The 10118-nt window shown below is 43.2% G+C and overlaps 1 protein-coding gene across 1 annotated transcript in view; it reads right to left on the minus strand.

The window, feature by feature from the left end:
* Nucleotides 1-9899, minus strand: part of raraa (retinoic acid receptor, alpha a) — a 16611-nt gene extending 6712 nt beyond the window's left edge. The window contains exons 1-2 of the mRNA XM_046068884.1: nucleotides 9747-9899; nucleotides 2314-2455 (exon numbers count right to left, since the gene is read on the minus strand). Coding sequence (XP_045924840.1) covers nucleotides 2314-2425 — 112 coding nt within the window. The 5' untranslated portion in view covers nucleotides 2426-2455; nucleotides 9747-9899. The remainder of the gene's footprint in view (nucleotides 1-2313; nucleotides 2456-9746) is intronic.
* Between the last annotated feature and the right edge of the window lie 219 nt (nucleotides 9900-10118).

The following is a 10118-nucleotide window of genomic DNA, read 5'->3' on the forward strand; positions in this document are numbered from 1 at the left end:
AAAAAAAAAAAAAAAAAAGGGGGGGGGGGGGGGTGACGATGATGAGGTAGGGTGGCTGGTCTGAACCTCAAGGATTCAAGGATTGTGCAACTAAACCATATGATCATCACTGATGCACAAAAAAAGACTCATAATGGACAGGTGTCAGTAGTGGGAGTAAAGTTACTTTCCTTTGTGTTGCTTGAGAATCCAGGGTTCCCCAACCTTTTTGGCTTGTGACCCTTTAAAACAGAGCAAAGTCAACTCGCCACCTCTTGCCAAAATGTACATATTTCTATGAGCTGCTATTATTTCAAACAAAGAATGATTTTTACCTTCTCAGATAGTTTAATTTGAATACTTTTTGATGCAAAAATGAGTGAAATGACATAGTTTTGATGTAGCAGAAATGTGTTTCTTTCTAACTCAGTTATCTCATAACCCCTTTTGAAGGGCCCTGGCCCCTATGTTGGAAACCACTGCACTAGGCTAAGGGCAACAAGGGCATAAATAAGCCAATACATGCTAATATTTTTCATTTAAGCCATAAGTCTTGGTCTTCTTTAACGAACCACTGTCAGGTTGATATAAATGTGTCACTAGGCTTACAGGCATTTCCCTTGTAACCCTTCACTTGCTCCCAACCCCCTCTCTTTTTCTGAAGCCATCTTGCTTGGCATTGCCACCTGGCAGAAGGCCTGGCACTGTCATCTGGAGCTGTCTGCCGGCAGACACAAGGTCACCCAGACGTCCCCGGCACTAGCAGGGGGTCCACTTTCTGCGTGTGTGTGTGTGACAGACAGGATATGGTGTTTAACTGGAGCTGTCTGAGCATATTACTATTAAAGCGTTTATATTCATACCACTTTGTGTTTGTCACCTTGCAAGTCCATAATTTGAGTGTGTGCACGAGAACACATTTTTATGTCTGCGTGTGTTCTCGTGTCTGTGATTGTGAGAGGCAGAAAGACTCCCTGCTGGCCCCAGATGGCCAGCGTCTCCTTCCTCACCAGCCCAGACCAATTTCACAAGCCAAAGTCACTGCTGAGGACACAAGACGAGCAATCTGCACAAAATGACCACAATCATAAAAAGGCTATTAAACCAAAACCATATGAGTGTAGGTGGGTCAAAATCTATCAGATAATAAAAACTTCCAGTCTCCATTCCATTCAGAAAACCAATTTTAGCTGTTTTCAGTTGTTCAGTACTATCTATTCACCACTAGATGGCTCTCCAACTCCAGTCTATTCCCCTGTTGTGTGCTGAGTGCCCCTGTCTCTCTCTCTCTCTCTCTCTCTCTCCCTCTCTCTCTCTCTGTGTAAAAGAGCTGGCTGCTGTGATCCTTCTAACCATGATTAATGGCCCCATTCAAAGGTAAGGAGCTCAGAGGATAACTTCTTTTACTGTAAGCCACAGTGCTGTGGCACTCCCTGCACTCGCCGTACCAGAAAGATGAGGTAAATAGCGCTGGGAAGACAGGAGGCAGAGAGGGATGGAGCAATGGAGTCAGCATGGGAGTTTTAAACAGGTGTGTGCTGGTGAGAGGAGGAGAGGTGCTACACTTTCCATCTGCATATACCACTTTCTATTTATTACTTTATGAATCAGTATTCAAGAGTGAAAATGTGCCCCATACACACATTTTGGTAATGTGCAACATGATAACAAGTGAGTGTGTGTGTGTGCCTGTGTGTACAACAGAGTGTGTCATGTGACCAGGGTTGAGGTAAGAACCCGGCTGGCCTCTGAGTTCTCTGTAGTGGTCACACCTCTTCCAATTACTTTATCAAGTCTGTCTGCCTGCGTGTACATATGTGTGAGTGAGTGTGTGAGTGTGTGTGTGTGTGTGTGTGTGTGTGTTCACACAGCCCTCGGGGTGCAATGATGAGAGCAGACGCCTGCTCTTTCACTCTCGGCAGGTGAGAACATATTCATCACAGAGGCCTGCCAAGCCTGGCGACACCCTGACTGTTATTGCCAGTCTACATCACGACTACCCTTTGTCTCGCTTTTATAGTGGGTATACTCTTCAAACGGGAGCCTCCAAACTAACAAAATCAACTAAAAGGCATCAATGTACGAGTTTAGTCACAGAAACTGACAGGATTCAGACTGGAATTGCAGCCAAAGCTGATATGTGAGTGCATCAATAGTCATTGCTTATGCAATATTGGTAGTGGAACAAATCTCAACAAATGCTGAGGCTTAAGACTTCCTGCAGTGGTAACAATCATGCTAACCGCTCAGGGATTAAACAAATTAAAATATGATGATCTGTGCTTGGCCCTAAGAGCCCGATGCGAGCAGGGCATTGTGGGTTTTTATACTCACACTCCTTGGACATCCCGACTTCCAGGCACTTCTGCAGCCGACAGTACTGGCAGCGGTTGCGGGTGACTTTGTTGATGATGCAGTTCTTCTCCCGGTGACAAGTGTACACCATGTTCTTCTGGATGCTTCTTCGGAAGAAGCCCTATGGGACAGAAAGACAGAGAGAGGACAGGTGTTGGCGGAGGGATGGGTGGCAAAAGAAGTGTGAGGGAAATGAAATTACCTTCCTAAATAGCAGTAAAGAGTTCAGTTACTTAACAAATATTGTACGGTTTGCTGTTGTGTGTCTCTCCTCATGCATTGCCCATGTTAACAACGTCCCTTTAAAAAAGAAACCCCTAAATTACACGCAAGGTTAAAAAGAATTAAATTAAAAAGAGGCTGATCAGAATGGCCATGACCATCTGCAGTTCAAAGGCAATGAACTACCATACGGTTAAGTCCTTAAAGAGTTTATTCTGTGGCATAATCTGGACAGACACCAATAGTCAGTGGACTGCCATCATCTCATGAGGTCTCCCACCTCCTCTAGGATGGCCACTCGAGAGACAACACAAAAATGCTTTTGGTGATGTTTCAGATCCAAAGGATTTTGGGGCAAAAGGCACGGGGTTACTGGGTGCCATATAACCATGGCCTAGTTTACACAGCCAGAAATAAGCAATTCCAGATCCAGGCCAAGCACGTATTATTAGAGAGAGAGAGAGAGGGAGAACATGAGTGCGTTGTGTAAGAACAAAAAAGGAATCCCTCGTTTCCCGTGTTTCCCTTTTCAATCTAACTAGATCAAAGAAAATCTGATAATACATATAAAAATTTAGTCCATGCGTGTTGGGAAGAGGACAAATTCTAATGAGCTCATCTTTGGTCACTGAGCTGAATTGGGCCATCTTTGGGAGACTAACTATGTTTTGATGGCACAAAAGCAAGACATAGAAACAGAGCAAAGTATCTATCCCTGATGGATGCAACACGTGTCCCATGCACTACCTCGGTAATAATTTAGATCCTCTCCCTATGAACTTTAAGAACAGCTCTAACAGCTGCAAAGAAGCTCAGGATACTGGGTAATAAAAGAACTGAGGAGAAAAGTTTAACAGGAGCTATCTATGCTTTAAGTAAAAAACAACACCTGGAATTTCTGGTATGAAAGCTGAAACTGACCACATCCCTAACCGGCTAGGTACCCTTGTCTAAAAATATCCCAAAATCTGATGACTGAATTTTTTATATTTTCTGCTTTCAAGAATTGTTAATGGAAAAACTGTGCTTTGGAACCAGGAGGGCCTCTAACTGCTGCCCATGTATTACGAGAGTCAAAAATGACAAACCAGTGGAAAAGCATTGCATAATAGCTTATATTCTCCTAAATAGCAGGCAACCTCAATAAAATCACTGTTAACCTCTGTGGCCTTACCGCTTAAACATCCCTTGTGTGTCAAATAGATCAAAAAGAGGTTAATGCAAATCAGCCACAACTGAGTGAGTACTCAGCAAGCAGGACTCGGGACAAATGTAATACAGGTCAATGTCAGTATTGATGCAACACAGTGGGGCACGGGTTATGTTTTGGTCAGTAGGAGGATGGGTAGGGGTAGCTAGGGAAAGAGGGAATGGAGTGGAGTCTGGTGTGGTGGGGTGGGGTAGCTGCCAGGGAGGCCCATCCCATGCCGAGGGATTATCTTTGCAAGCCGACAGATGGCCAGTGGACCTAAGCCCACAATTTGTCCTTCCCAGATCACCAGGCTCTTCTCACATCTCCCATCCACCACAAAGTGGAAGTGATTCAGGCTTCTAATGAACTACGAAGAGGAAGAGGGTACAGTCTGTCATGTATCTGTTTGAAGAAGGTACCAGAGCGGGGGCGAGAGTGCCGATTACACACGATGATATACTTCTTCCAGCTGGTAGAGGAAGAGTTTCAGTCCTCAGAGGGTTATCTCATCTAACCTTTGTCCTGATTTCATCATATCTGCTTTGCAACTTGTTGATTTTTTTAGCAATTGAAAAAGGGTGAACAACTCCACACTTTTTCAATCTCACTCCTGCTGTTCATGTGCAATTTCCAGCCTAGAAATAGAAAGTTTGGTACTTCTAGCAGATACCTACAAACTCCTCTGAGAAGACCTGCCATCTCCCAGCAGAATAATGAGGCCAGACAGACAACAAAGTGGAGACAACAAGGCTTATAGCTTGACGTTAATTTTAGCTGCTGATGCTCAGGGATAGGTCCGTGGCCTTTGTATGTGCCTATGTGTGCGTGTATCATGTCCTCTTTGATCCGATATTGCCCTGACCCTGACCCCAGTGTCACCAGGGGATTGACCCACGCCCTCCCACCATCATGAGGCTCAGGTGCTCTCTCGCAGCACCTCCTGATTGGCTGTCGCTGCCGGCTCGTGGGACCGTTGATCGTTTCCGCCCCTTCCCCCCTCTCCTCCTTTTAGGAGTCATTGCTTCCTGCGGCCCTTAAGCCTCTTTTTGTATCACCGCTTAATCCACCCCGGCGACAAGAGCCCTCAGCAGGCCTGTCAGCCACCCTGCAGTGTTCAGAGGAGATGAGAGTCGCAAGAAGAGGGAGAGGGCGGGAGGGATGAAAGAGAAGGAGCGAACGGTAACAGCACATACATGATTGCATATGTCATGTACTTGAGTTCCCAGCTGTCTACCTGGTGTGCTTTAAGAGCCCCACCCGCTTATGAGTAGGTCAGTGCGTTCTACTTTGCATGTGTTTGAGGATATGCTATAGGTAATGCTATGCTTATTAAGAGGGAAGCCAGGGGGCAGTCGGGTTGGCAAGTTCACAGGGAAGCACAGGAATCCTCTCTTACATGACTTTCACACTGTGCCCAGATTAAGAGTGCGTTCCCAGCCTCCCACCGCATCCTTGTATGTGTGTATATGCGTGTGCCTGTGCACAGCCCACACATTAACTTGCATTCACATTTACTTGCCTCCCATTGCAGCGGATACCAGGAAGAGAGATCGCCTGCTGCGTGCTGCCATGCCTCCAAGACAAAAACATAAACATGAGGGGGTGGGCATGCATATTTAATGTTTAAGTGCTAATATCTGGAGGGGAAAAGAAGTGCAACGCCAATGAGTATGTGCGGGCGATAGAACTTACACAACAAACGAACAAGCTGTCTCCAAGTAGCAGAGCTCAAAATCCCCCTCCTGTTTCCTCTGTTCACTACAGCCCCCAGGAAATGCCTTTGTAGTTTGGCATGCTGCAGCAAAGCAGACGCTGCTAACCCTCAACTTACCCCAGTCTCAGATGAGACAACCATATACATTCACATGCCTGTAGTGTTGAATTATTAAGTACACTATGCCAAGTCATCTCCTCTGAAGTGATACAGAGAAGGCATCCTGAATTTTTCAAATTACCACTGTGGCTATTGAGTAGGCAGACAGTCAGCTCACGAATTGGGGACTAGCGGCTGATGCTAGCTGTTGAACATGGGATATTTTCGTAGTTTTAGGCAACATTCCTAATGATTATGGTAACACTTTACTAACCAGCTGAGCTGTTGTGTTCAGTAGAACGGAGTACATTCGGGCAAGACGTGTGTGGTCAGACGGGTTTAAAACAACACTTGTTTAAAAATTCTATCAAAAACGGTTTGGTATTAAAATGATAAAATCTATTTAAGTTCCGGTTCATCTTTGACTTTATACCCGTATCACTGTCGTGCAAACACAGCTTCAGAGTCTCAATGCAAAGGACAGATATAAAAATTTTGGATTATTCACCTTTAAAGTCCTAGTAGTTTGGTTTAGATTATTAGCCTTACCTATATACAGTAATGTCCTCAAATCAAGCCTGAGACTATTGAACTCCGTACAAATAGCAGCAGTCCAATTCCAATAAAATCACTCATCAGAACAGAAATAAACATTCACACACACTGATGGAACAGCTATGCAGACTAAAGGAGCAGATCGAACCGCCGATCTTCTGATTAGAGGGCAACCTCCTCTACTTCCTTCTGCCTCCCCTACCTTGGCCTAAAACTAATCAGGATATCTGATTATTGGTTCAGAATATGATTGAATTGAATGTGATTTACTTTGTTGCTGTTTGGACTCAGTCTATATGCATGTGTTCTTTTTCTGGTTAAAAATATATCTACCTCAGCTATAATCTATCTGGGAAATTAATTATATCCAGTCAAGGAGGCATGCAGAGCTTGCTGGTGGTTTTGTGGAGAAACATTTTATGAAATGGATCCTACATTTAAGAGCTGAAAGAGCTGAAATGTCTATCATGCCTTAGTTTCAGTGCTTTTCAGAGGGCAGACACAGTGTTAACAACTGATTGTCAAACTTATTAAGTTATTATTTGGCATTGTTTTAAAATCATTTGCACAATAAGTGTTGACTGATTAATTAAAAAAATCTGCTATATCCCAGCTGCACAATGGCTTCAAAAAGCCACACTATTTCTGAGCTGTCAGGGAGAACAACACTGCGACCACTAAGGAGAAACAAATAATTACTCAAGTTTACAGCTCATCTATTGTTTGCCCTCCTATGTTTATCACACTGTAAAAGATTTTTTTAAATCTATCATTAGTAACCGTCAGACTATTGTATGTGTAATACCTTTTCAATGCTTTCTTTGTCTTTGATAGACTGTTGGGATGAAAACAAATCAAAATTCACTTCTCATAACTTGAGAGTTTTAACTTTTCAGATATGACTACTGACAAACTAAAACTTTATAAACAGACCAAATAAATAAATACAGGTCAACCTGTCTCATACTTTTTATTTTGACTTAATTTGAATAAATTACTTTTTTCTGATTATTTGTGTTCATATTTTCATTCCAACTACATAGACAATTAATGGTTAATCCAACAACCCTCAGTTCAATGCAAGTTTGCAATAATGCAGGTGACCATTTAAAACTACCGCTAATGCTGCTTGATGCAACAAGAGGTGTGTTTCAAACTGACACTAACCACAAAACAGAGATTCATACTTCTATATTGGTCTCACACAACCACAGAGACACACACACACTCACCGGATGGTTTGAGCTTTATTTTTTTTATTTATAACCCTATTTAATCAGATGTTATCAGACAATAGGGAGCAACATTAAGAGGACATAATAAAAGTCATTTAGGCCTTAAAAATGGTTGCAGAGATGCTGCACACCTTCTGAGTTCCAAGTCAATACTTTTTAATACATGCAAACACCTCACACACGGACACAAACATGTCTATAGTCAAGATACATAAAGTAGTCAGCAGCTAGCTTAGTAGCTGTCCACTTTACCAACCACTTAAGAGTGAACAAATTTGTTTGAAGTATATCATATGAATGAAGTAAGTGTGAGACACTACCAATATGAAGCGTTAATATTAAATTATAGAATAAAAATACATAAAAATCAAAACTTGATCATCAAACCTGACTGTGTATAGCTGTAAGCCTATGCATGGCCACATCTTCTACCTGTGCTAAACTGTTGAGAAACACATCATACGCCACACAATATTATCAGAACAGAAGGGTGAGGGCTACTACACACCATCTTCCCGTTTCTCTGTCTCACACACTTGCATACAAGCTTAATCTTGCTCAGTACACACAAACACACTCATACTGATGCTACTTTTCAGTACCCCCCATCTCTTCCTTCTGTCTGTACAATAATCATTTGTCTCATCTCGACAGTCAAGCATATATTTCCACTAACCTGAATATAATTTGGAGTATTAGATTTGATATGAATGAGGTAAATAAAATAGGTTAATTCCCTTTAGTCTAAGGATGTCTATACATACAAAACCTGTCAAAACTAAAAACAAGACATTAAATCCGTTATATAGATATTTCAAGTTTCCACGGGACCCATGGAGCAGCAAAGTCAGCAGTAGTTTGGTTGCCCCTATAAAACAGCACAGGGGTCGGCCTTTACTTACTTTGTTAACTTTTTATAAGTCACATTTGGGGAGCAGGTTAAGTTTCATGGAGCACTCAGGGGGTTTGTGTTAAAAGGTTATGCGTTAGTATGTATGTGTGTGCCAGGCTCCCAGCTTTCCTGTGCTTTCTTCCCATTGCATTCTTTAGTCATTTTCCCACCCCCCCGTGCTCTGATGCGCTGACCATCTTTCTCTTGGTGTCAGTGAGTTCAGCTGTGGCCCCTGTACCCCGTCCGCCTAATCTGCTGCCCCCACAACCATCCAAGCTTCTCTTTTCTAGCTGTTCATGTCTCCCAGAGCACAGTCTGCTCTCTCACTCCCGCTATCTCACTCCCTGCAGTCTCTCTCATCTTTGTATCATTTTGTATTTATTTCTACAGTCCCCCTGAGATCCTGCCCATACTAACACTTTTTTTCTCCTTTTTTCTTTTTTACTGCTACTGCCTCCCGCCTTTTCCAGTATGGCTTTTTCTCTTTTTATTTACAGTCTTTGCTTTTCTCTCTCTGCTCTACCCCCCTTTCTTCCACATCACTCCTATCCCTGCACATATGGAAACACACACAGTATTGGCTGCACAGTCAATAAGTCAGAGGGTATTGCGGGCACCTGTCAGCCACTCCCTACCTCCTCTTGCTATACACAGGCTGCTGTCATGACTGAACCTTGCAAGGAGGGTTTACATACTCTTGTTCTGTTTAAGACTCTACATGTTTGGAAATCCTATTTGCTAAATTCAAGATTCCATGACCACTGTGCAAAAAAACAAAAACAAGGTGGTTGTTATAGAGCTAAGGTTTGCACCTGGCAGAAACTTTACATTAGATTCCACAGATGCCTCCTCCTCATCTCCAGCCTCCTCTGAGTTTACACAACTTTGGCTCTGTGCCTTGGGAGAAGTGAGATAAAGACGTCTATGTGCTCACAATAACAGGAGAACATGTATGCATGCACACAGCAACTCTCAACTGATAACAGAGCAGATAGGGGTTATGAGGCCTCTTCAGCACCTGTGTAACGTGGCTGTACTGATAACAGACGGCTGATGCGGGCATGCCAGTAAAGCTGATACGTGTTAGCAACAACAGTTGATAGTTGACAATGTTTCACATATGGTAAGTGGTAAGAGGCAGGCCCATCATATAGGTTATCTTTACAATATGCTCAGATATAGGCTGAAGTGTTGAAATAGGTAATTGCAACTTGTCCAGGTCATACTGATGATTAGGCAGCTCAGTAAAGCAAAGGATAATGTTAGTAGATGATTCCCCACGAAAAAGTAGTCAAGTTTGACTTGTTCCAACAATAAATTCCAGCATTAAACACTGAAAAACCCAAAAGGATGTGAAATACTCAAAATGACGTGCCTTATCATTTTCATCATCTGAGCTTAGGCTGCGAAGACCTTAGAGTGTTATGTAAATCACACGAAGGTTACAAGATTGATGAACATCTTGCTTGCTTGGCAGATTCAGAGGAAGGCCAGGAGTCTCACCTTGCAACCTTCACAGGCGCTGACACCATAGTGGTACCCTGAGGACTTGTCCTGGCACACAAAGCAGGGCTTGTAGACGCGGGGTGGCGGGGGAGGCGAGGGCGGGCTTGGCACTATCTCCTCTGAGCTGGTACTCTGGGTCTCTATTGCTGTGGAGAGGAGAGAGTAACAAGAGGGGTTAGTAAACACTATCAGATGGCGTGCTGACAGGCGTGCAGCATTAATCGATATCAGCGGGATAAACACAGAATCTCATGTGTGCATTCACACACACACACACACACACACACACACACACACAGATCTTAAACAGCCCAGTCCAGAATAATACACTGCTGACAACATCTAATACAAATCACCAGAAGGGGAACT

The sequence above is a fragment of the Micropterus dolomieu genome, linkage group LG14 (assembly GCF_021292245.1).
Source record: "Micropterus dolomieu isolate WLL.071019.BEF.003 ecotype Adirondacks linkage group LG14, ASM2129224v1, whole genome shotgun sequence".
Taxonomy (NCBI): Eukaryota; Metazoa; Chordata; class Actinopteri; order Centrarchiformes; family Centrarchidae; genus Micropterus; species Micropterus dolomieu.